The sequence below is a fragment of the Geotrypetes seraphini genome, chromosome 15 (assembly GCF_902459505.1).
Source record: "Geotrypetes seraphini chromosome 15, aGeoSer1.1, whole genome shotgun sequence".
Lineage (NCBI taxonomy): Eukaryota > Metazoa > Chordata > Amphibia > Gymnophiona > Dermophiidae > Geotrypetes > Geotrypetes seraphini.
Genome location: NC_047098.1, coordinates 37704824 through 37731830, shown reverse-complemented (window position 1 = coordinate 37731830; position 27007 = coordinate 37704824). Strand labels below are relative to the sequence as shown.

The window sequence follows — 27007 nt, the reverse complement described above, 5'->3', positions numbered from 1 at the left end:
TGTCAGGGGTGTCCAATGTCGGTCCTCGAGGGCCGCAGTCCAGTCGGGTTTTCAGGATTTCCCCAATGAATATGCATTGAAAGCAGTGCATGCAAATAGATCTCATGCATATTCATTGGGGAAATCCTGAAAACCCGACTGGACTGCGGCCCTCGAGGACCGACATTGGACACCCCTGGTCTATGTGAATCACTCCCTCCTTTCCTCATATTTCTTTGTTGGTTTGACTGTTTAACTGTATTTTATGTTTTGTTTATTTTTGTTCCCTGCCCTATTTCATTTTTATATTTATTTATTTTAAACTTTTGTTGCAAACCACTAAGATTTACCTTTGGTTTTATATTTGCGGTACATTAAATCAGTGGTTCCCAACCCTGTCCTGGAGGACCACCAGGCCAATCGGGTTTTCAGGCTAGCCCTAATGAATATGCATGAGAGAGATTTGCATATAATGGAAGTCACAGGTATGCAAATCTCCTTCATTCATATTCATTAGGGCTAGCCTGAAAACCCGATTGGCCTGGTGGTCCTCCAGGACAGGGTTGGGTACCACTGCATTAAATAAATTGAACTTGGAGTTATTTTGCTTCAGCCTTCATTTGCCAGTGCCAAGGCATTTTTGGAGCACTTTTTACTACCTTCCAGCCAAATGGTTTGGAGAAGAACTTTGAATGATGTAGAGCAGTGGTTCCCAACCCTGCCCTGGAGGACCACCAGGCCAATCGAGTTTTCAGGCTAGCCCTAATGAATATGCAAGAGAGAGATTTGCATATAATGGAAGTGACAGGCATGCAAATCTGCTCCATGTATATTCATTAGGGCTATCCTGAAAACCTGTTTAGCCTGGTGGTCCTCCAGGACAGGATTGGGAACCACTGATGTAGAGTACATGGAGTCACTTGCCCTCGATCTTTTTGCAGACAGAATTTTACTAAACTGAATATGCATGTAGAGTTGAAAATGCCACCTCTGCATGTGCTGCACCTCCCCCGGGCCACATATAGCCTCTGGAAGGCCTCCTCCTAAAGCGGCTAAACTTCTAGGTACATTTTGTGGAAGGGGCAGTTCTCAGATAGTTGCTTGATGTGCATAAAAGTCTTTTTACCAGTGTAAATTATTTTGAAGAGTGAAAACTACTCGGAGGAGGGTCTCCAAAGTCCCTCCTTGAGGGCCAAATCCAGTCGGGTTTTCAAGATTTCCCCATTGAATATGCATGAGATCTATGTGCATGCACTGCTTTCAATGCATATTCATTGGGGAAATCCTGAAAACCCGACTGGATTCGGCCCTCAAGGAGGGACTTTGGAGACCACTGGTCTTACTAATTAGGGAGCGCTATGCAAACCATTTTGGGAGCTCCCCCAGCAGTCCCCCTGTCTTTGATACCCCTGTCTTAAAACATACATTTGTCCATAGAGAACACAAAGCAGCAGCAACAGCAGTTTGCATGGGTAGTCTGCCACCAACACAACACTCTGCTCTCTACTGTATCCTGCCCTCATGGAAGCAGGAAGTTACATCAGAAGGGGGTGGGGCACAGAAGCGAGCATACTCTGGAGTTGATGGCAGATGGTCTGTGTGAATTGCTGCCACTGCCCTGAGTCCTCTACAAAGAAACTCATTTTTCAAGGTGAGGAGTGGGAATTCAAAGACAAGAGGATATACCGGGAGGGGGGGCATACATAGCCACCCCTGATGCGCCTGCTTAAGGCCGACCCTATTCCTGTGCAAAATTGCTTTCAAACTGTTACGTTTTTGACTAGTAAGGACCAATATTTTGTGATGTTACAAAAAAGTGTGTTTGATTTTGTTCTTGAAGTTGCATTCAGGGCCATGAGAAACGTGCTCTCCTATTACCATAAGCTTCGATCCCTTCCAGCCAGCCTTTGCCGCACAGACTATTTTCTGCTGGTGCCTTTGCTCCAAGCCGTGATTGACATGTCTACCCCCAGCACCTCCGTGGACTCTGTGTCGACTCTCCTAGTTGAGGAGTACATTACGTTCATGGAGCTCCGACCTTCATGTATGAGGCTGGCATCCACTGAGGTAAATGTAATGAACTGTTCATGTGGCAATGTGGCTTCCTTGATGGCTACAGATCTGACACAGAAAGACCCAGAAATCTCTCCTTCCAGCCAGAACAAAACCATGATTGCTACTCTGACTTTGTCATTCTCTTTTTAGTTTCATGGCACAGAGCAGTAATAAGGCTGAGCATTTTCTGTTGGTTTGGACAGCCTTTAATCAAGAATAAGCAGCATAAAATCTGTTTTACTCCTTGGAATCTTGCCAGGTACTTATGACCTGGGTTGGCCACTATTGGAAACAGGATACTGGGCTTGATGGGCCTTTGGTCTGTCCCAGTATGGCAATACAGTACTGTACTTATATTCTTAAGTTCTTAAGACTGAAATCTTCAGGCAGTTATTAAAAGTACAGTAATAGGGTCAACCTTAATGCTAGATGATTTTGAGTCTCTTTTTTGAAATATGCATTATTTATTTATTTATTTTTAGCTCATTCTCCTAAAGGAGCTCAGAATGGGTAACAAATCAGGTATTCTTACATTTTCCCTATCTGTCCCAGTGGGCTCACAGTCTATCTAATGTACCCGGGGCAGTGGAGGATTAAGTGATTTGCCCTTAGGGTGCTGAGGCGGTAGCTCTAGCCACTATGCCACGCTCTCCTCCAGTTATAGAGGGGGGTTGGATATTGTTTGTATCAATGAATTTATGTTGGAAAAAATTAATGGATGTTTATTTGTATTTGATATTTTAACACTTGCTGTACCCCACCCCGCCTATAACGGTTACCATAAGTGGGTTATAAATGTGTATTTAAGTTAAATTAAATTTAAGAGGATAATTCTATAACAGGGCATCCACTATCCCTATAATTCTGTAACAGGTCGCCTAAATTTAAGTGTACCCTATTCATGCGAGTAGTGTACTCTTATGTGCGTAAATAGCAGTAACACACCTAACCGCTATTCTGTAGTAAGGTGGGGATTTGAAAAGGGAGGTCCTGGGCAGAAATTTGGAAGGGAGCCCGAAGGAGGCTATGGCTTCTCCAATCATGGTCAGGGTTTGAGGTTCCCTGTGGCATTGAGGATCAGGGCAATTGCTCTGTTTGCACCCTACAAACACCAGCCCTGGAGGAGCATGGCCAATATTTACCTAGGCAGCTTATAGAATACTATAACTTAATAACTTACATGTGTAAATGATGCAGTGAGACACACCTATTTATGCCAGCCATAGACCTGGTGTAAATGCGTGAGCTACATTTAACCATTTTGATGCCAGTGTATTCTAGGATTTAATAACATTTACTCACATCAGTGTTCTTATAGAATATACTCTCAGCCCGCAGAAATTTGGTGACTACAGTTTGACAACTTTTTATAAAATAGCCTCCTGTAAGTACTATTTATTGGGTCCAATATGTGGAGCGCTGGAGTTAACTTGGCCGATTCCCACGGTCAGTGTTGAGCCCAGATATTCAAAGCCGGGCTGTTTCCAGTGACCAGCATTGAACATCTGGTCTACCTTTGGCCGCTATAAACTTAGCCAGCTAAAGTGATATTAAGTGCTGGCCAGCTAAGTTTGTAGCGGCCAAAGATAGACCAGCTATTTAAGCTAATCCGCTAACCTCTAATATTCAGCTGCCATTTCATACTTCCTGGCTGATTAAATAGCGCTACTTATTTTAAGACTATTCTCTAAAACAGGCCTTCTCAACCCAGTCCTTGAGGCACACTAAGGGCAGGATGCACTAAGCTATGACACCAGAGTAAAATACACTGTGGTGGGAACGATTTTTCTTTTCCTAGTGATGCTCAGCATAATAGCATGCAAATCATATGCATGTTATTTGTGCGGAGCAGCACCGATAAAAGAGGGGAGGAACTGTGCCTGGCACCTACTTAGAAGAACAATCGCTAGGAACAGCTCCTCTTCCTGCCTGCAGCCGCACTTCTCAAAGGGGAAGAGCAGTGGCTGCAGGCTTTGAATTGGGGCTTCCCCTGCTGGCTCCTGCTTTGGAGCTGGAAAGGGAATCTCCAATCAGCTGTTTGTTGAGGGTTTTTTTGGAGGGGTGCAGCTGTTGTGCACACACAACTTACACACAAGAGCTGTGCCTATTGATAAAAAAAAGAAGATCACAATTCCTCCTGACACCCCCTCATACCTTCAATACAAGTTGGCAGGAGGGATGCCCACTCCCTCCTGCCACCACCACCAACTATGCCAACACTTCTCCCTGACACCCCCAATTTCTCTTGAAGACCAGAAGGAGGGATGCACACTCCCTCCTGCCGATAGGCCCACCTCTTCAAAATGGCAGAACGTCCCCTTCCCAGTGCATTCATGGATGCACTGGGAGGGGCCTAAGGCCCTGATTGGTCCAGAATGCATCAGGCATGAGCCTAAGTAGAAGGGCACCAGGAAGGAGAAGGCTTGCCATTTTGAAGAGGCAGGCCTGCTGGCAGGAGGGAGTGGGCATCCCTCCTGCTGGTCTTCGAGAGAAGGTAAGGTGTTCATGAGGTGTCACTGGGGGTCCCAGCATCGTGAGGAGTCCCAGCTCACTAGACCACAAGACTCATGATATTTTGGACTTGACAGGAGGGGGGACTGGTATGAGAGCTCTGGAGGCTCAGCGGGAAAGGGAGAATCAGGGGCATTTTTTTTGGTGGTGAGGCTGAGCTCCTGCCTTATTTTCCTGTAAGTGTTTGAGCCAATCAACATTCAGGCACTGACTGAAAAGTAAGGCTGCGACAGCTAAGGCCCTACTGTAAAAATTTACACAGTAAAACTGTGCCTTCATTGCTGTGCATTACACGGAGTGCTCATTATAATACTAATGATCTCCTTGTAATAATTAGCATAAGATTCTTAGTGGCTGCTAAGAGGATCGTTAGCAGCCATGGAGAACCCTTTTGTGCATCGGGAGGGGAGCTTTCTGTTACAGTAAGACTGCCTTAATGAGCTATACAGCCAATGAGAGCTTTTGTGCATCAAGGCCCAAGTCCCATCAGGTTTTCTGAATATCTGCAATGAATATGCATGAGTTAGATTTACATACCAAGAAGGAAGTCAATCTTTCTCATGCATATTCATTATGTATATCCTAAGAACCCAATGGGACTTGGTGTGCCTTGAGAATTAGGTTGAGAAGCCCTGCTCTAAAAAACTGAAACACCTACTTTTCTTTATAAAATACTCATGCATGTGGCTAAAAACATTTGCATATTCAGACAGGATCACCTACATCAGCCCTATGCCTGGTGTAAATGCTTGTGCCGAGATGTTAGCACAGGAGTGGGCAACCATGGTCCTCGAGGGCCATAACCCAGTTGGGTTTTCAAGATTTCTTCCATGAATAGGGCATGACTGCTTCCATTGTATACAAAGAGATCTTATGCATATTCAGGGGGAATCTTGAAAATTCAACTGGGTAGTGGTCCTCAAGGACTGTGGTTGCCCACCCCTGTGTTAGCAGGTGCGTATTGTCATGTTTGCCATCTCCCACTGGCCCTGGTACTGCAGTTACACCCCAAGCTCCCTGACACTACTTCTAGTTCAGGATACTTGGGCCTTGATGCACTAAACATGGTCGGTAAGACCGCCTGGGTCCGCTGCGGTCCTATTTTTGGCCGATTCCAAAAGAGCAACTGATGCTCAAACAAGTTTGCTTGCAAATGATTTGAGCGGAGGCTTGTCATAATCCCCGTCTGATCCCGCCAATGAATCGCTGTGAAAACAACTCTCACACATGTATAGAGCCGGCAGGGGAAGCCCAAACAGCTGCATCCTCAACACTATATCCACTCAACACTGTCTTTCCAAGTTAGATTGTAAGCTCTTCCGAGCAGGGACCGTCTATAAATGTCAGAATGTACAGCGCTGCGTATGCCTTTCAGCGCTATATAAGTGATAAGTAGTAGTACTCTGCTAGTTTACATGGCATTTCAATATTAATGAGCTTATTTAAGAACATAAGAAGTTGCCACCTCTGGGTCAGACCAGAGGTCCATCACGCCCAGCGGTCCGCTCCCGCAGCGGCCCATCAGGGGTGTGACTTGTGAAGTGGTTCCTGACCATTTCTGTAACCTACCTCTACATCTATCTGTAACCCTCAATCCCCTCATGGCCTTGAACGGAGAATGAGTGATTGTGCACAAAAACCACACTGTGAACCGTTTTGTGCATGGGGTCAGCAAACCCAATTGTCACTAAACCAGTCAAAACCAGTTTAGTGACAATCATTAGACAATCGCTGACTTTAGTGCATCTGGGCCTTGGTCAGGATCGCAGAGGGAATGATTCTAATCATCCAGGCACTATACAAATTTCTTTATTTCAACCTAAACTTTAGAATCAAGTATCTCAGCTTAAATACAAACACTGTAATTTCTTCAATCTTTACACAGTCGATTTTCCCTGGAAGCTTGTGCTTCCATGTCATGTGATGAGACCTCAGTCTGCTCTAATTCCAAACCAGGTTTTTCAGCTCCCACTTTCACCTGCAGCAATGGATTAGCTTTAAAAGCTGCCTATTTTTTAAAATGCTCTTTCCCCTCTCCTTTGGCTAGCAGGAGATTTGAAGCACTCTGCTTCCTTCAAAGATACTCTCCAGACTGTGAGTACATCTTTCCCCTCTACCTGCCAGGTTCCACCCTTCCCCTGTGGATATCTGTCTCAACCCTAGCTTCATCACATGCTTCTGAGATGAAACTTCCTCCCATACCTGCCCCAGGGACTGCCCACCATGCAAGTTGGAGGAAATTTTTAACCCAGCCCCTTCTTCCTGAAGAACCTTCCCCTGTCTTCCCTTTCTGTGGCTCCAGGCTGCCTGACCCTTTCCTGGTTCTGCCTTACTTCTTTTCATTCCCTCGTTCAGTTCCCTTTTCTCTGCTGCATACCTCTTTACTTCAGACACACTTCTTTTAAATTCCTCTTGGTCAGCTACCTATCAACTAATTACAGCAAGTGTCAATTGTTGCCAAGAAATCAGAACAATAATAATTAATGCAGGTGTTGGCCCTCAAGCTTGGCTTTGCTGACCTCATGGCTCACTGCATTATGGGACTTGTAGTTCCAGTGCTTAAAGAAAATCTCCCTTTTCCAGCTGCCTTCATAACAAAGTGGGAATTTGGATGTCCTCCTCCACCATGATAAGGGCATGGAGGTCCTTGTCCCAGTATGTAAATTATAGCATTCTATAATTTACACGTGTTCATGTACATCTGTCCCTGCCCTGCTCAAACTCTGCCTATATATACAGCCGCCAGCAAATTATATGCCATCAAATCATGGCATATACAATATTTTTTTACTAGTCGGTATTCTATAAGAGGTCACCAGAATGCATCAGCAGTCACTTATAGGTGTAAATGACAAAAGTGTATTTACATATCCTTCTGCACCTATAACTAGCCTGCTCCCTATAGAATTACCCCCAATGGCTTCAATAGCTCTCTCAGGCTTCTATTGCCAGGTGGAAACGCTCATATGTTGGTACTTTAAGAAATATACTGCAGTGGTTTGTTGCTGCTGCTGCAAAAGTCATTCTGCCAACTGTACTGTTGACCCAGCAGAAACTGTAATTAGAGCAGTTAAGTAAAGTTGACTGGTTGGATCATAAGGCAATCATTCATTTTCTGCTGTATTGCTAATACTTCTGATCTGCTGTAGCAGGTCTTTTCTGAGAAAAATGTTTGCTCCACCATAGTCAGCTCTCCACAGCAGAGTAGTGCTTTCCTCAAGGCTTTTACCTTTCTCACCAAATCTTTTATGTTTCACGTTGCAGGATTCCACTGGCAGAAATATGTACGAGGAAGCTGCTTCTCTGTTACATCAAACGAACTGGGATCTGGCCAACACCATTCAAGGCATTTACACCCGGCAAGGTCTTTCAGTGCCAGAGAATTATGGAACTTCTGTCTCATTACGATGTTTCTGAGATGATGATTGGTTGGCTAAAAGCTTTGGTGCATTTGTCTTCTTCCGCTAAAAAGCACCAGAGAGCATTTAGGGAGTTAATTCGTTGGATAAGCTGAACATTCCAAGTGCACTTATTCTGTGTGCAGTGTGCTCTCCCAGGGGAATTGCACTGAACTCTTACAGACCAGGAAGAGCCTAAAAGGGTACAGGGTCAGGGGCAAACAGCATGGGTGTGCCCTGCTCTGTGAGTCTTCTCTGCAACAAACCAAGGGACAAGCCCAGGGCCCTTTTCAGCATAAGGCAGTTGCCCCACTCACCACCCCTGGCTACACACAAACACTCAAATCAATAAGACAGGTGTCAGAATCTGGATTCACAGCATCCTGAGTTCTGACATTCCTATATCAGTCTTTCTTTCAGGATCTGTGAAGGAAGGCAGATAGCCCCTAGCACTAAGGTAGTGCCTTCCAGCTCTTAGGCCAATGAGAGTAACCTAGCATCACTCATCTGAGAAAGGTGGGGAAGCCAAAGTAGATGGAGGTAAAGGAGGGGAAAAGACAAAATACAATATGGACCCTTAGCACAGTCTTCAAGACGAGTTATGATTGCAGTTCAGGGAACAATGTTGTGGAATACTCTACCCCTTGAAGTAAAGAAAGCATCAACTTTACACAATTTTAAGAAATTATTGAAGACAGAGTTATTTAGATGCTATTTTTTCTTCAAGAGATTTGTATCATGATAAATATGAGTAGCAAGTAGTTCATTTTTAGATATGCTGTATAGTATGGGAAAGATTGTGTTGCTTGTATTTTAACTATTTATGTAACTCGCATAGAACTGGAGGATGGCGCGAGTAACAAATGTTTAAATAAATAAAATAAGATCAAACTCGTGCGCTGTATCATCATTATTCCTAAGGCTCTCTTAGCCCATATTATCAAGCTGACTGTCTCCCCTCTCTTTACACTCTAGCTAACAAAGCCCAGGATTCCATGTTGACAGCTGTCCAGTGCATGCTGCAGCCAGTGGTTCAAGCTCTCTTTGCTGGTAAAATTTTCAGAACTTCTTGATTTACAAAATGTCTCCAGTACACACAGAAAGAGAGAAAAGTCCCAGTGCTTTATTTTCAAAGAAAGCCGAGTGTCTGAATTTCAGAAGCTTAAAAGTAAGGTAACATTTCAGTCAGACCTTAGGAATCTAGGAGTCAGTAATCAAAGCAGTTTAACCAGGCAGGAGAAATCTCCTGTGTGGTGCTATGCAGTGACATTCAGCAGCATTTAACCAGTTAGTGCCTACTGGATATCCCCTCTAACCAACCAGGATGAAGCCAGCTGTGTTGTGGGCGGGCTGGGGACAGAGTAGGGGCACCGTCAACACATATACAGTTAAGTGCCAATACTCAGCACTTAACCACATAAGGTAACCGGACAAATTGGATCACATAAAACACAGTCCTAACTTTGTCCAGTTTCACCTATCCAGTTAAGGGCTGAATATCACTGCCTGGTCCCACAATCAGGAAGTGATGTCAGAGGAGAGCTGAGGCTGGGGCGTGCAGCAGGTTAGAGATGCTGCTCGTTGCTGGTGATCATTTCAAAAGATAGGTGGGTGGACAGAGAGGAGGAGAGGTGCCGGTGCCCCCACCAAGATGGCACCCAGAATGGTCCACTGCCCTCCCCCCCCCCACACACACACTACATCATTTGCCACATCAGTAGGGGGCACAGTCTCTCTTAGCTTTCATTTAATTTAATTACATTTGATAGGTACTTAGGGACCCAGATCACTGTTAGTCCATACCTAGTTTCCAGTGTTGTACAATAGGCCTGAGAAATGGGGACACAATCACATGCACTCATATTTTTGTGCAAAAGGATGAAATTTGCATTTATTCTTTTGGCAGGCTTCCTGAGTATGAGCACGCTACTCTATGTCTGGGACCAGTACATCATTGGACTCGATCAGCCAGCTTATAACTGCCTTCCAGCGATCAGCGTGGTCTTCATCCTCCTGCTCCGGGATCATCTCATAACATGCCAGACGGTACAGACATAATTCTATAAGGAGCCACCTAAAAGTAGACAGCAAATACACATGTGCATGCTGGTATGCTAGTTATATACATGCATATGTAAACACATATGTGCATAAATAATCATAAAGGCTGTTAATAAGTCCAAATAAATATGCCAACTACACGCTATCCTGCAAGTGTGCACATAGCTGAAATGGCATGTTCTTTTCAGGTGGGTGTTTATAGGGGTGGAGCATGGATTGACCACTTGGAAATGTGATACAGGACTTGATGGACCTTCCAGTATGGCAATTCTTATGTGCTTAGCATGGATGGGGGTGCACACTTATGCATTAAATTTATATAGCACTATACGAGGGGCCACTGAAAAGTTCTCAGCCCAGCCAACAAAGTTGGGGCAGTTTCCATCAAGGATTTTCCTTTTTTTTTTTGTTCCGTATTTTTCCAAAGGAATGAAAAAAGTGGAAAATCACAAGACTAAGGGCTCCTTTTACTAAGGTACGCTACAATGCCAAGTGCACTAAACGCTAACACCTCCAAAGAGCTTGCGCTAGTATTTTTCATTTAGCGAGTGGTTTGCGCACGCTAAAAACGCTAACGCACCTTAGTAAAAGGAGCCCTCGATGGAGACTGCCCCGATTTTGTTGGTTGGGCTGAGAACTTTTCGGCGGCCTCTCGTAGGTAATATGCATATCTCCCGAATGTAGGTGTGAGCATTTACACCATGGGCCTGGTGGTGATCAGCGTTTTACTGACTGACTGCTGCTGCTCAACCTAGAAATTGAGTGCCAGGCCATGTCCAGGCACTGGCATTGAATTTCTGGGTTTGCGGAGCCAGCGATATTCAGCAGTTAACCATCAAAGGGTTAGTGCATAAAGATAGGGCTGACTTTTATGCAATTAATCTAGGCTGTGAAGTGCTGAACACTAGCCAAGTGCTGACTTGACCCCTAAATGCCCCCCATAATAGCCAGTTTTGAATTTGCTGCCAACTGGTTAAGTGCCACTGAAAATGACTGGTTAGCCCCAAACAAGCGATTTAATCAGCCAGGAACCGTTTCTGGCCGGATAAATCTTGTTGAATCTTGACCCCCAGGTTTACAGTTGCATAAGTGCTGCCTAAACACATACACACATATATACTTATGTTATATAAAGGAAAGTAGGCACCCTCTTGCATGGGTATAGGAGGAAAGGGGGCATCCCCCCCGCTTCCTGAATTTCTTAGCCACTGGCTGCTCCCTGCTCCATTGAGAAATGCAAAACATTACTTTGCCTCCTCTTGGAGAAATTCCTCACTATACTACTGCCCTCTAGGCACCTAAATATTGATGCCCCTTTATAGAATTATCCGGAATGTGTCATTTTCCTTTGCATCAAGTCCAAGTGTTCCATTAATGTGTCAATAATTTTTTTTTTTAAGTCAAAACAAACAAAAACAGGCTTTTGTTTCTGGGGAGCAGGACAGGGTTTTAAAGAAGGATTGGATAAATTCCCGAAGGATGCGGGGATTGAGGGATACAGATAGAGGTCGAGATAGGATTATGAAAGGGTATAGATAGAAGCATAAAAGGGAATAAAGGGTTTTAGACAAAGATCACCTTACAGGTCACGGACCTGATGGGCCACCGCGGGAGCGGACTGCTGGGCGCGATGGACCTCTGGTCTGACCCAGCGGAGGCAACTTCTTATGTTCTTAACAACTCTTCAGAAGCTTTCCTCACACCCACCTCAGTGTCTGGCTCAGGGTTTGCAGTAATTGCAAATTCATCAAGGTGTGTTGTAACAACCCCTCCAAACCAAATAATTATACCATACTGTGACCACAGTTAAAAACATGGCAGGTCTCTTCAAGAGGTAGAATCTGGAGCGGTTTCCATGGAGAAATTTAGAATTAACCATTAGCAGTGTCTGTGACACACCACAGCAAAACAAGCAACTGCAAGACGTGAAATAAACACCTGAGCCTACCTCATAATGTTGTGAAATTTCTTCTGAAGAGAATGCTAAATGTCAAAATCATTATGAAATTTAACATTACAAGCTCTAAATGCTTTCTTTAGTAGTATCAAAGCCCTGTGGTGGTGATTCAAAGGGAAATGTCTAAAGACTGGCTTGTCTATTTTGGTTCTGTCCCCAATAAAATCAGCAAGGTGACCTTACCTCAGCCCCTTGTGATTCTAAACATGCATACGGCCTTTAGCAATTCAGTCCATTATAAAGTTGCTAGTTGGCTCTACATTTGCCCAACAGATTGATCCAGCCCCAGGTTTACCCCATTGCATAGGCGCCAATATTTCAAAATGACTGAGATTGCCAAACAAAATACAAACTACTGTTACACCTTTCTGGACACGGTGAAAGTGCTTTCTCAATAGCAGGGGTGCTCAACACCCACAGGAGATAGTTGGAAGTTATAAAACAGTAGGTCCAAAGAAATAGAGAATGTGGTTACAGAATTGAATTAACTTCTTCCACCACCTACAGAAATACCTTTTCCTTCCCACTACCAAGAGACGAGTCCTCTCTGCTTATCTCAGGCTGCTTTCGATTCCATACATGGTTTGCACCTGTCAGTAAAAAGGAGCAGAGAAGACCAGACCTTCAAGATGAAAATAATACTTTTATAACAACCATGTAAATTTATTTATTTAATTCTATTTATATCCCGTCCTCCCCAAGGAGCCAAGAACAGGTTTGGTAATATACATAACAATTAACAGAAGATTAAGGCAATAGGGTACCGTGAGATATGTCTAGTTCAATTGCTCTGGATTAGAAGACACTTGAAGCATATCCTACAATTCTATATGGATTACAAATTATTGAGGTACTCAAGCATTTTTCCCTAACTGTCCTGGCAGGCTCCCTCTCTATCTAATGTACCTGGAGCAATGGGGATTAACAGGGTCACAAGGAGCAGTGCGGGATTCGAACCCACAACCTCAGAGGTACCAAGGCTGTAGCTCTAACCACTGCATCACACACTCCCACACTGATTTGGGAGTAACAATCTGAATGCTAGCTTGTCCTGAGGAGTCCGGTGAAGCGGTGGGTTTTTATTGCTTTTCTAAAGCTCAAAAGTCCATTAAGGGATTTGATGTTAAGTGGTAGTTGATTCCAGTATTTTGGTAAGAAGTGAGAGTTTTATTTTATTTCTTCCATTTGTGCGTCGCACAGGAAGGGGTTAGAAGAGGGTAGGGAGGACTATGGAGGGCAGGAAAGGAGTGGAGAGGAGAGAAGCATGTAGAATATTTCATAGAAACTCCTAACTTTACAGATAGGAGCACCATTTATGTAAATGATATCTAAAGGAATATGTAAAAACGAATAGAAGGGAGGAACCGTTAAACAATAGAATTCAGTTAATAAAATGAAAAGAATAGGGGTAAAAACAATGGAATAAAATTTAAAATAATTCATAAACCGGAAGAAAAAAATTGAAAAACAAAATCAAATAAGTCTGGCAGAAGTCCAGTTTCCTGAAGCAGCTCTGTTGCCTTCACCTGGCACTTTCTAGTTGGAGGTTCTACTTTACATGGCTGTTATGAAAGTATAATTTTCAGCTTGAAAGTCTGGTCTTCTCTGCTCCTTTTTGTACTTATCTTTGGTGGAGATTTTGTTGCTTTTTTAATGGAAATCTCTTCATTTATTACAACCACACTCAAAGCAGTTTACAGATAGGTGCTTCAAGTATTTTTCTTATCTGTCCCAGCGGGGCTCACAATCTATCGAATTTATCACCCTTGTATCGCCCTCTTCCATCCTTCAAATCTTATCCCCTTCTTCTGGATCTTCTTTTCCAGTGAAAAACGCCTCGTCTATATTTGTTATATCACAGAACAGAACTCTTGATAAACAAGTAGAGAATACTTTACAAGATTAAACGTGAAACTGTGAAGGAATTCATTTTGGGATGCATGTTGAAAAATATTTGTCAATGGTGTGTCTCCAGCGTGGGAAAAGTTATTCTCTGGCAGATCAAAATGTTGGCACCAACTAAGTAAACAAGTACACAACTAGTTTTCCAATTTCTCTTTTTTTTTTTTGTGAATATCTTTATTAGCATACAGGAAACACACACATATGTGAAAAATAGGGATGTGCATGAATATGTCAATGAATAACCTACATTGCTTCTTGTCATTTTGTAAATGAAATGAGAAAATTTGGAGTCAGTATTCAAAGTGATTTACCAGCCAGAAATGGCTCCTGACTGGTTAAATTGCTTGTTCGGGGTTAACCACTCATTTTCAGTGGCACTTAACTTGTGTTTCTGAAAATGTCTGATTTGCACTGAATTCAAAACCAGCTATTTGGGGGGAGGTCCAGGGACAGACTCAGCACTAGGTTAGTTGGCTGGCTTGCAGGCTGTTATCAGCACTTAACTGGTCAATATAACCACATAAATAGGACTGCATAAAACCAGGGTCGTTGTTAGGGGAGGGCAAACAGGGCAACTGCCCTGGGCCCCACAGCTCTGGGGGCCCTGTGGGCTGGCATACCTTCCCCCCTTCTTTCAGCACTCTTCAGGGACTCAAGACAAAGTTAGACAAGTTCCTGCTGAACCAGAACATACGCAGCAGGTAAGGCTAGACTCAGGTAGGGCACTGGTCTTTGACCTAAGGGCTGCCGCGGAAGCGGACTGCTGGGCACGATGGACCACTGGTCTGACCCAGCAGTGGTAGTTCTTATGTTCTTAGTCCAACATCATCCTTACCTTCCCCATCCCGCTGACAAACTGACCATGGCATAATAGGGTGGAGGTGGAAGGGTTATATATAGGTTTACTGGATGTGTATGGGAGTTTAGGAGGAGGGTTGGGAAGGGTAAGTATGGGGAGGGTAGGTGAGATAAAATATGTTAAAACTCAAAGGTATATTGCGGCCATTTCATTGTGGGATGTTTCAGCGCAGCTATGATGAAATGGCCACGCTGAATCGTCCCCTTCCATCATCACCGCGGACACAGGAGCAAGGAGAGGTCCCAGCATATTGCGGACAGGGAAGAGGTCACATTGAATTGCCCCCTTTAAGGAGCAGGAGAGGTGCCAGTGGATCGTGGACAAGAAGGAGAGGGGGAAGGAAGAACTTTGGGGGAGGCATTGTCTGAGAGGTGCAGAATTGCAAATCGTCCCCTTCTGGGAGATGTGCCGGTGGATTGCGGATAGCGAGCAGAGGGGTGGGCTAGGAAGAATTAGGGGGGGGGGATCACCCCTCTACAATGCAGGAAACCTGAGATTCTTGCTCCCAGACCCATTAAATCTTTGCAGCAGTTTCATCATGGGACGACAGTTCAGCGTTGAACTTGCCGCACTGCAACAGCCATGCTGGACTGACCACGATGAAATGGCTGTGATGAAACGGCCACGATGAATCATCCTAGACCCAGAAACCTGCTACAAGCACAACGCCAACTGCGGAAACCCTGAGAGAACATCCTAGACCAGGGGTGGGCAACTACGGTCCTCGAGGGCTGGAATCCAGTCAGGTTTTCAGGATTTCCCCAATGAATATGCATGAGATCTATTTGCATGCACTGCTTTCAATGCATATTCATTGGGGAAATTCTGAAAACCCGACTGGATTATGGCTCTCGAGGACCGGAGTTGCCCACCCCTGTCCTAGACCCTGTTGCTATTGTATTATATTTGAAGCGTGCCTTATGTTGTACTGTTCTTTTTCAGGCTAGCCCTAATGAATATGCATGGAGCAGATTTGCATGCCTGTCACTTCCATTATATGCAAATCTCTCTCATGCATATTCATTAGGGATAGCCTGAAAACCCGATTTCCCTGGTGGTCCTCCAGGACAGGGTTGGGAACCACTGTAATAAGAGAATGGCACGGGGACAAATTTTTCCCCATCCCCACAGGAACTCAATTTCCCCATCCCATCCCCGCAAGTTTTGTCATTGCCCCGTCCCTGCCCCATTCCTGTAAGCTCAGCCTTAACCACACAGGCCTCAAACACCTATGATTTTAAACTGGTTGAGGCTTGTGCAGATGAGGATGAAGCTTGCAGGAATGGGGAACGGACAGGAAAAGAACTCTCCGGGATGGGACAGGAAAATGAGTCCCCGCGGGGACGGGGAAAAATTTGTCCACATGTCATTCTCTAGTATGTATATCATCAATCATTGGTTCAATAAATTGACCTTTGGGAAAAAAAATTTTAAAAATGGAAATGACATGAAACAGTGAAACAAAACATTTTCCCAATGCACACCCCAATGCACATCTGCAAGCTTCAAAGAAAACACCATTTTATCCCTGCACCACCACGCACCTTAATTGTTTGTGTACGGTATGAATTCAGAAGTTCTTTATAATAATTTATTTCAGTTGTCTCCTTGCAATTTCCAGAACACTGTCAATCTCTTCAAAGCTTCCCTGTCTTCTAACACAAGATGAACACAGTTAGAGTCAGCTCTGTGGGTGCCAGTGGGTGCTGAGCACACCCAATATTGTTCAAGTTCCTTCTTTGTGTCCAGGAAGGGGTAATTTGTATTGTGTTTGGCACGCCCCAACCATTTTGAAATATTGGCCCTTATGAACAGAGTTGCAATGGATATGGTAAGGACATTTTTGATCGGGGTCTTTACCTGCTTTGGTTGGCACCAGGGGCAAAGCACCCTTTCATCCAGGCAGAGTATCCCCCTCCAGGCAATGAGTGGTGCGTGGAGCAGTTGTGGGGCCTCAGTCTGGTGGCTCTGCCAGTCCCTTGCCCCAGAACAGGAAGTTGACTTCAAAGGGGGCCAGCAAAGTCAACAGACATGCACAGCAGACCGTGACCCCACAGCCTCTCCCTGCACCCCCTTACTGGCTGATCCCATTGCCCGCCCTTGGTACGCCACTGGTCTTTATTATAACTGTAAAATAGTTATGGAGAACTACAAGGTGTACGTAGCACTTTGCAATCACATAGAAGAGACAATCCGATTGTGAACCTTCGGGACAGTAAGGGAATTTTTTAAGTACCTTCTTACTTCTCATTTATAATCTTAATGTATATTTTCTTCAAACCGCTTAGAACCTAACGGATGTAGCGGTATATAAGAAATAAATTACATTACAATCCCCTTACTGAATGTAAATTTTCCATCTGACCCTGTAATGTTTGTATCTGGAGTGCATGTTTGTAGTACAGAGCAATACTCGTATGTTATGATTTTTTTTGCATCCTCCCTGTCAGCACACAGTATAAAGGCCCTCTGGGAAATTCTGGGGAACAAACAGTGTGAAAGCTTGTGTGCTCAGGAGCTTAAACCCGGAACTGTGATCAGGATGTCTGTATTTGCAAAGGACGTATCAAAGCACAGTTTGATGTCTATGTGTGTCAAATATGTTCTCTGCAGGATTAGTCAGCACTGGTCCTCTGGAATCACCAGCAGGTCTGGTTTTCAGGTTTTACTGAATATTCTTGAGACACATTTCCATATCTTTGCTCTGTCATTGCCTCCCCTCCCTTCCCCAAAAGCAGGAAGAAAGAAATTTATAAAATTGCTTTGCCTTCAGAGAAGTGCCTCAGATCTAACAGTTATTTTTATATTTTGGATTTAGGATTTAGAATTATATAAAATCTCCCTCACTAGTAGCATTTTTTTTTTGTCAGGGCCATAGTCCAGGCTTATTTATGGAGAAAAGACTGGTCACTCTGCAGCTGCTTCAATACATACTGAAAAGGCAGAGCAGCAGGGAGTGTCCTGTTCCAATCCCTCTCCCCTGGGCATTCTGCAGGTGAACTGAAGGAAGAGGTGACCTGAACTAGATAAAGCAAAAATAAGTCACTCTTTCTCCTAATTTACTAAAGCATGCATGCTAAGAACATAATACATAAGCAATGCCTCTGCTGGGTCAGACCTGAGGTCCATCGTGCCCAGCAGTCCGCTCACGCGGCGGCCCAAAAGGTCCAGGACCTGTGCAGTAATCCTCTATCTATACCCCTCTATCCCCTTTTCCAGCAGGAAATTGTCCAATCCTTTCTTGAACCCCAGTACCGTACTCTGCCCTATTACGCTCTCTGCATTTTGCAGTATTTTGTCTGATTATTTGTACTAATCTGCTCGATAAAATTTTCTAAGGGGCATGTAATGGGTGAAGAGTGGAAGTTTCTGCGTAATCCAGCTATTGCATTATAGTAACATAGTATAGATAGTAAATGACAGCAGATAAAGACCTGAACGGTCCATCCAGTGTGCCCCTTAGTTATACCCATTACAAATACAAGATTAAATTAACTTTTCTCTTCTATGGTATTTCTGGGCCATAGACTGTAAAGTCCACCTGGTATTATCCTAGGTTCGAAATGCCGAAGTTGCCGTCCAAGCTCATTCCAGCCTGTCCAACCATCCTGTTTGCAGGATATCTACCATAAAGTCTGGCCAGTAACACCATCATGTTCCAAGTTACTGGAGTTCCCATTGATGCCCTCCCCAGCCCATCCTATACCAAATCACCACATATGGGACACAGACCGTGCAAGTTTGTCCAATACCGGCCTTAGTTCTTTAATTTACACCCTTCATTTTCTAATTTGAGATTCTCTATTTTTATCCCACGCTTTTTTGAATTCCATCACCGTTTCCCTCTCTACCACTTCCCTCGGGAGGACATTCCAGGCACCTACCACCCTCTCCATGAAAAAGAATTTCCCAACATTGCTCCTGAGTCTTCCTCCTTGTAGCCTCAAATTATGCCCTCTAGTTTTACCATTTTCTCTTCTCTGTAAAAGATTTGGTTCTATATTAATACTTTTCAAGTTAGCGCATGCCTACTGGCTAATGCAGGAGTGCAGGGCCTCCTAAATAGGAGGCGGTAAATGCTCCCACGTTAACTCCTAGTAATAATAATAATAACAGTTTATATACCGCAGTACCGTGAAGTTTAATGCGGTTTACAATGATTAAAAGGTATTACAGATCAAGTGGAATAAACAAAGTTCAGAGTTGGTGAATAGCAGTTCTAAAGATCATTTGTTGAGGACTAAGATTGTATAGGTCAGTTGCCTAAGTATTTCAGGAACAGATGTGTTTTTAGGCGTTTCCTGAATTCCCTATAAGTAGTAGGCACGAGCAGTTGTTCCAGGTCTTTACCCCCTAGTGCTGCTTGATGTGAGAAAAGATGTTGGTGATAACTTTTAAATTTAGTAGTAGTAGTTGCATGTGAACTAAAAAGAAAACATATTCATTTATTTCAATTGTATCCTTGCAATTTCCAGAACACTTCAAAGCTTCCCTGTCTTCTGAGTTAGAGTCAGCTCTGTGGATACCACTGGGTGACCTTAAAAACTGCTGCTTTCGATTTGGAGTTAATGCATGGGGAAAATCCATCTTTAAGCAATGTTAACTCCAAATCTTAAGGCATTTTAATAAAAGGGCCTCTTTGCCCCTTCCCTAGGGTTACCAGATGTCTGGGTTTACCCAGTTTCCAAGTTCAGGGCCTTACCTGGATGGCCTCTGAGCATGTGCATGTGTGTGCCATTGCATCACATCTGTGCATGCTCGGAGGTTGGCGGCTCCAAGCTTGAGGAGAGAGGAGAAGAGGTTTGGGGGACGGGGCTGGGGTGAAACGCAGCATGACAGGAGGAACGGAGATAGGCTGGGGGCGGGACCACGTGTCAGGTAACCCTACCATTTCCTCCTGTTGTTCCCTCTTCTTTCCTATCTTATAGAGAACCTAAGAATAGCCTTACTGGATCAGACCAATGGTCCATCATGCCCATTAGCCCATTCTCACGGTGGCCAATCCAGGTCACCACTACCTAGCAAAAACCCAAAGAGTAGCAACATTCCATGCTACCGATCCAAGGCAAATAGTGGCTTCCCCCATCTCTCTCTCAATAACAGACTTTGGACTTTTCCCTCCAGGAAATTGTCCAAACCTTTCTTAAAACCAGCTACGCTATCCACTCTTACCACAACCTTTGGCAATGTGAACAGGAAGTTATGCCAAAGGGAGAGCTTGGGGCCGGCATGAGCAGCGGGTAGGAATCCCTGCTTGCTGCCGATAAAGAATAGAAGGATTTAAAGTTAATGGGAGGGGGAAGAGCAGTTAAGAGACCCCCCCCATCGCTAGGGGGAAAGGGGGAGATGCAGGGAGTCTTCTTCTGGTGAGGTTTGGGAACCCCACCAGTCACATTATTGCTGTGTTGCATCTGCATGGCACCCCTGTTAAGACAGTGGCTGGAATGCTTCATTCCCCCTTACTACGCTACTGGATAAAAGCACTGAATATTATAACAAATAAGTGTCATTTGCATTCATTAAAGCAGTCTTGTTTCTTTGGTTCAGACTGAGGATGTGGAAAAGGTGATACAGACCCAAGGCCCAACTTTATCTATCCAGCAATTTCAAAATGTGATCAACAGACATTTCTTTACAAAACTCTACAGCATGCTGAACAAAGATGAACATGCGCCCTACCCAATCCATGATCCCGACCAAGGTAAGCTCACACTTTGTGCATGGCAGGATGTTTGCTAGACTTGCAGACTGGTTGAGATCACTGTTGCACAGTGAAATGTGAAGTGTCACCTCAGAAAGCGAGATTCGAGCTCTGTGAGAAAACTTGGGGGGGGGATTTCAATGAGCTCTTCTGGAGACTGATGGATTATTAAGTGCTGTAAATTCCAACAAAGCGTAGAAATTTTACTGCAAATTCTAGGATATTGAAGGTTTGGAAAAGGTGTTCCATTTAGCAGAATGATGTTGGGCTCAGACTTGAATGAAGGGAAGAAAAGTTTCTCAGTACTTCATGCACAGCCCACTTGATCAAAGTATCCCACAGCTCCATAACTGCTAGAAGAGTCCTAGATCCTCTTTTGAAGCGAACGTGAAAATCATTTAGCCCAACATGCTACAGAGTTCTTTTCTTTACTTACAATCCCAAAGGCCCTGATTATATGAAAATGCCTAGAGTTAGGTGCTTAGATTGGCATGCGTAGCCAATCTAGGTACCTAACTTAACTATTTAAAAAGCTTAATCAGCACTGATAAGCAATTAGCACTTTATAATTGGCTTAAATCAGGGATCTCAAAGTCCCTCCTTGAGGGCTGCAATCCAGTCGGGTTTTCAGGATTTCCCCAATGAATATGCATTGAAAGCAGTGCATGCACATAGATCTCTTGCTCTCTTCCGGGAGCATTCTTGCTGCCTTCCGGGAGCAAGAACCAAGGACATCGTGGACAAAATTGGAATGATCCTGGAAGGGGCGGAGACAGAAGAGACCGCTGTAGTGATCCACATCGGGACGAACGATGTCAGCAGGAGAGACTACAAAAGAAGCACGCTGTTAGAACAATTCAAGAGTCTGGGAAGGAAGCTGAAGATGAGGGCCCAGAAGATAGTGTTCTCAGAGATCCTACCAGTATCGAGGGCAGATGTGAAAAGGCAGGAGGAACTACAATCAATAAATACGTGGATGAGGAGATGGTGTGAGGAAGAAGGATTCCACTTCGTGAGGAACTGGACGGCGTTCTGGGGCAAGAGCAAGCTCTACAGGAAAGATGGACTGCACCTGAGCGCAGCAGGAACTAGACTCCTAGCAAACAACGTCAAGAGAGGAATAGAACAGGCTTTAAACTAAGAAGAAGGGGAAAGCCGACAGTTGACAAAGGGTCGACGATTCGGAAGACGGTATCCTGTGAAGATACCGAGAGGAAAAATGGCTGGGAAGGAACAAGGGACAAACTGCAGGAGTCGACTAACCCAGAAGAAGTGGTTACAATGTCTGCAGAAAAAGAGAAGAAAATATGGACCCAAGCACAGGGAAAAGAAAGGAGGACAGCAAAATACCAGGATCTAAAGTGCATATATGCTAATGCAAGGAGCCTAAGAAACAAAATGGGGGAACTAGAAGCCTTGGCCAACGCAGAAGACTTCGACATCATTGGAATCTCTGAAACATGGTGGAATGAGGAAAGCAAATGGGATACAGCACTACCGGGATACAAGCTCTATCGCCAGGACAGAACAGGACAAAAAGGAGGTGGAATAGCCCTATACATAAAAGAAGGCATACAATCCACACAAATGGACACAGCAGAGACGGCCAGCAAGCCGGAATCTCTATGGGTAAAAATACCGGGAAGGAAAGGGCCTGAAATAAAGATGGGCCTATTTTATCGCCCACCAGGGCAAACCAGAGATATCGATGAGGAAATGGAAGCCGAGATGAAGCGTGAATGCAAAAGCGGCAACACGGTTATTATGGGAGACTTCAACTACCCTGGGATAGACTGGAGGCTTGGAAGCTCGAAATGCGCTAGGGAGACAAAATTCCTGGAAGCTACACAGGATTGTTTCATGGAACAGCTTGTTAGAGAACCGACGAGAGGAAATGCCACTCTGGATCTAATCCTAAATGGGTTAAGGGGACCTGCAAAGGAAGTAGAAGTAGTGGGACCGTTGGGAAACAGCGATCATAATATGATCAAGTTCAAGGTTGAGATAGGAGTGTCAAAAGGCAAGAGATCCATTGCGACAACTTTTAACTTCAGGAAAGGAAACTACGAAGCAATGAGGGAATTGGTAAGGAAGAAACTTAGGAACACTTCCAAAACATGGCTAACGGTAAATCATGCCTGGTCCTTCTTCAGGGACATGGTGAGCGAGGCGCAAAATCTGTATATCCCCAGATTCAGGAAGGGGTGTAAAAAGAATCGAACAAAAGACCCGGCGTGGATAACCAAAACAGTGAAGGAAGCGATAGGCAATAAGAAAAAATCATTCAAGAAATGGAAAAAGGACAAAACTGAGGGGAACTGGAAAGAGCACAAGAAACATCAAAAAGAATGTCACCGTGAGGTTCGGAAAGCCAAAAGAGAGTATGAAGAGAGGCTAGCCAGGGAAGCAAGAAATTTCAAACCATTCTTCAGATATGTTAAAGGGAAGCAGCCGGCTAGAGAGGAAGTGGGACCGCTGGACGACGGAGACAGGAAGGGAGTGGTGAAGGAGGAGAAGGTAGTGGCAGAAAGGCTTAACATGTTCTTCTCGTCTGTATTTACAAACGAAAACACGTCCAACATACCGGAACCTGAGCAATTCTTCAACGGAAGTCAGGCAGAAAAATTAACATCCATAGAAGTGAGCCTTGAGGACGTTCGTAGGCAGATAGAAAAACTAAAAACTGACAAATCCCCGGGTCCAGATGGCATACATCCAAGGGTTCTGAAGGAATTAAAGGAGGAGATAGCGGAACTACTGCAGCAAATTTGCAACTTATCCCTGAAAACAGGCGAGATCCCGGAAGATTGGAAGATAGCCAACGTTACGCCCATCTTTAAAAAGGGATCAAGAGGTGACCCGGGAAATTACAGGCCGGTGAGCTTGACTTCGGTTCCGGGGAAAATGGCAGAAACACTGATAAAAGAAAACATCGATCAACATTTTGAAAAACATGAACTTCTGATAACCAGCCAGCATGGTTTCTGCAAGGGAAGATCGTGCCTAACGAACTTATTGCACTTCTTCGAAGGGATCAACAAACGGATGGACAAAGGAGACCCCATAGACATCATATATCTAGATTTCCAAAAAGCCTTTGACAAGGTGCCCCATGAACGTCTACTCCGGAAACTGAAGAACCATGGGGTGGAAGGAGACGTACATAGATGGATCAGAAACTGGTTGGAAGGTAGAAAACAAAGGGTAGGAGTGAAGGGTCACTACTCCGACTGGAGGAGGGTCACGAGTGGTGTCCCGCAGGGCTCGGTGCTCGGGCCGCTGCTATTTAATATCTTCATAAATGATCTAGAAACAGGAACGAAGTGCGAGATAATAAAATTTGCGGACAACACCAAACTATTTAATGGAGCTCGGACTACAGAGGACTGCGAAAAGTTGCAAAGGGACTTGAACAAATTAGAAGAATGGGCGGCGAAATGGCAGATGAAGTTCAACATTGAAAAATGTAAAGTATTACATGTGGGGAGCAGAAACTCGAGGTACAACTATACAATGGGAGGGATGTTATTGAATAAGAGTACCCAGGAAAGGGACTTGGGGGTAATGGTGGACATGACAATGAAGCCGTCGGCACAGTGTGCAGCGGCCGCTAAGAGAGCGAATAGAATGCTTGGTATAATCAAAAAGGGTATTACAGCCAGAACGAAAGAAGTTATCCTGCCGTTGTATCGGGCGATGGTGCGCCCGCATTTGGAGTACTGCGTCCAATATTGGTCGCCGTATCTTAAGAAGGATATGGCGTTAGTCGAGAGGGTTCAAAGGAGAGCAACACGTCTGATAATAGGTATGGAAAACCTGTCATATTCTGAGAGATTGGAGAAGCTGGGTCTCTTTTCCCTGGAGAAGAGGAGACTTAGAGGGGATATGATAGAGACTTACAAGATCATGAAGGGCATAGAGAGAGTAGAGAGGGACAGATTCTTCGAACTTTCAAAAAATAAGAGAACAAGAGGGCATTCGGAAAAGTTGAAAGGGGACAGATTCAAAACAAATGCTAGGAAGTTCTTCTTTATCCAACGTGTGGTGGACACCTGGAATGCGCTTCCAGAGGACATTATAAGGCAGAGTACGGTACTGGGGTTCAAGAAAGGATTGGACAAATTCCTACTGGAAATGGGGATAGAGGGGTATAGATAGAAGATTACTGTACAGGTCCTGGACCTGTTGGGCCGCCGCGTGAGCGGACTGCTGGGCACGATGGACCTCGGGTCTGACCCAGCAGAGGCATTTCTTATGTTCTTATGTTCATACATATTCATTGGGGAAATCCTGAAAACCCGACTGGATTGCGGCCCTCAAGGAGGGACTTTGAGACCCCTGTCTTAAATTAAAATTAATTGGGTGGTAGGCAAATAATAGGTGGATTGTGGATGTGTTTTATGTGTAGGCACCTAAAGCACCAGTATTTAGGCCAAGAAAACCCTGGCATAAATAGGGGGCACCTAGGTCTACTTTAGGCACTACTAGGTGTGATTCTATAAATGGCACCTAACTTAAGGTTGGCATGCGCTAGGCACCTATGATTTAGGCAGCATTTATAGAATCAGGTCCAAAGTGCTAAGAAATCCATGTCTAATCCAACCAAGATTTCATTATCATTTTCTCTTAAGCTATTCCATCATGGAGTCATCTATCCAGAGTACACCTTTTACCAAGAACCAGGCCCCAGGACCGAAGACAGGCACGGTATGTTATAAAATATTGCAGAAAGATATATACAGTGGAGAAGAAGAGCATTTAGATCCACTGAGGACTACTCATATAATTATGATATGTGAACCAGTGGCATAGGAGGTACCCAGGGTGGTGGAACCCCCCTGTGCCCTCCTCTCTGCCCCCCCCCCCCACTCTTTCTGCATTCCCTATGCCACACTTATGCTTTCCCTTCTTCCATACCTCTTTAAATCTTCATCAGCACAAGCAGCTTCTCAGGCCTGCTGCTCGCGACGGCACTGGCTTTCCCTCTGGCATCAATTCCTGGCCCCACCACCAGGAAGTGATCTCAAAGGACAGCCAGGCTGGCACGAGCAGCAGGCTGGAGAAATTGCTGATGCTGGCAAAGATTTAAAGATGGGAGGGGAGGTCGGGAGGAGGCATGGTGTGGAGGGGCAGAGAGGTGCCACCAAGACAGCTCCCGGAGTGGTCTGCCCCCTCCCCCCCCCCACAACCCCCTACTACACCACTGATGTGAACAAATATTATTTAATATATTCAAAAAGTAAATTATGCTCCATATGGTAAGGTATAGCCCCCTACCCTCTCTACCTCTTCATCCCTTTGTATTTCCCTTCATGTGTCCTGTGTCATAATTAGATTGTAAGCTCTTTCGAGCAGAGATCATCTCTTGCGTGTTTAATGTACATATTATAGATTGCTGTGGTGTATATACTGTATGAAAATTTTGCATGGGGGAAATTTTAGAAAGTATTATCCACATTAAAAGCATGACCACTGCAAAACTGTGCAAATATGAGCAGGCATACAGTATGTGTACATATATGTATGCATGATGGCGAAAGCATATGCACATATGATGCAAAAGCATTCCTGGTAGAGGCATTTGAATGGAGTGGAGCACAGCTGTGAAGCACACATGTACTGTATAAAATATGCATGTATTCACACAGAGTACATACAGAAAGCTGCACCTGCTATGGAGCAGTTTATAGATTTGCACTTAGTGGCCGTACGTGTCACTAACATTTAGGTGTAACCATTTATGCCAATGAAAATCAGACCTAAATACCTGCACCTAAGTTATGCATGGATCAGGCGTATTCTATATTTTTAGGAACACCCATGATGAATTCACAGCTGCACTTTTTATTCAATGATGCTTTTACCTCATGAAGTCTTTGAACCCAATTTGCCTGGTTGGACATTATAACACACAACTCATCATATTTTCCTGTCTCTTTTCCTGTTAAACTCCTATACCTTTCCTGTTGAAGATTGTAGCTCCTCTTTCCTTTGTACCCACCCTTAACATTTCTTCCCTCTGAGAACTACCTAAATTCAACGTAATGAAAACTACTCAGATGTTCTACAATGGGCAGAATATCAGATCTTGATTAAACTTTGTCAAATTGTCCACACAAGTTTATAGAATTAGTGTCTGACTCTAGTGTCTGACTCTGATTTTTTGGCACTTTATAAAGTGCCAAAAAATCAGCACTAACTAGAACAATACTTAGTGTAATTTTATAAAAGTCACACAACAAGGACCTACAGCACTACAGCACTACAGTGGGCGCTAGAACATCAGTACTGTACACCAGGGGTGTCAAAGTCCCTCCTCGAGGGCCACAATCCAGTCAGGTTTTCAGGATTTCCCCAATGAATATGCGTGAGATCTATTTGCATGCACTGCTTTCATTGTATGCTAATAGATCTCATGCATATTCATTGGGGAAATCCTGAAAACCAGACTGGATTGCGGCCCTCAAGGAGGGACTTTGACACCCCTGCTGTACACTGATTGGAAAACTAAACATGCCAGGTTAGTACAGATTAATCCTGCAGTCAGTGCTAACAGAAAGCCATGTCTCTTTCACACATAC

General features: G+C 44.3%; 1 protein-coding gene across 1 annotated transcript in view; it reads left to right on the top strand.

The window, feature by feature from the left end:
* Window positions 1-27007, top strand: part of LOC117348864 — a 73799-nt gene that overhangs the window by 12048 nt on the left and 34744 nt on the right. Inside the window, exons 6-11 of the mRNA XM_033921431.1 lie at window positions 1820-2046; window positions 7810-7909; window positions 8919-8993; window positions 9850-9989; window positions 20273-20426; window positions 25058-25133. Of these exons, the coding sequence (XP_033777322.1) occupies window positions 1820-2046; window positions 7810-7909; window positions 8919-8993; window positions 9850-9989; window positions 20273-20426; window positions 25058-25133 (772 nt within the window). The remainder of the gene's footprint in view (window positions 1-1819; window positions 2047-7809; window positions 7910-8918; window positions 8994-9849; window positions 9990-20272; window positions 20427-25057; window positions 25134-27007) is intronic.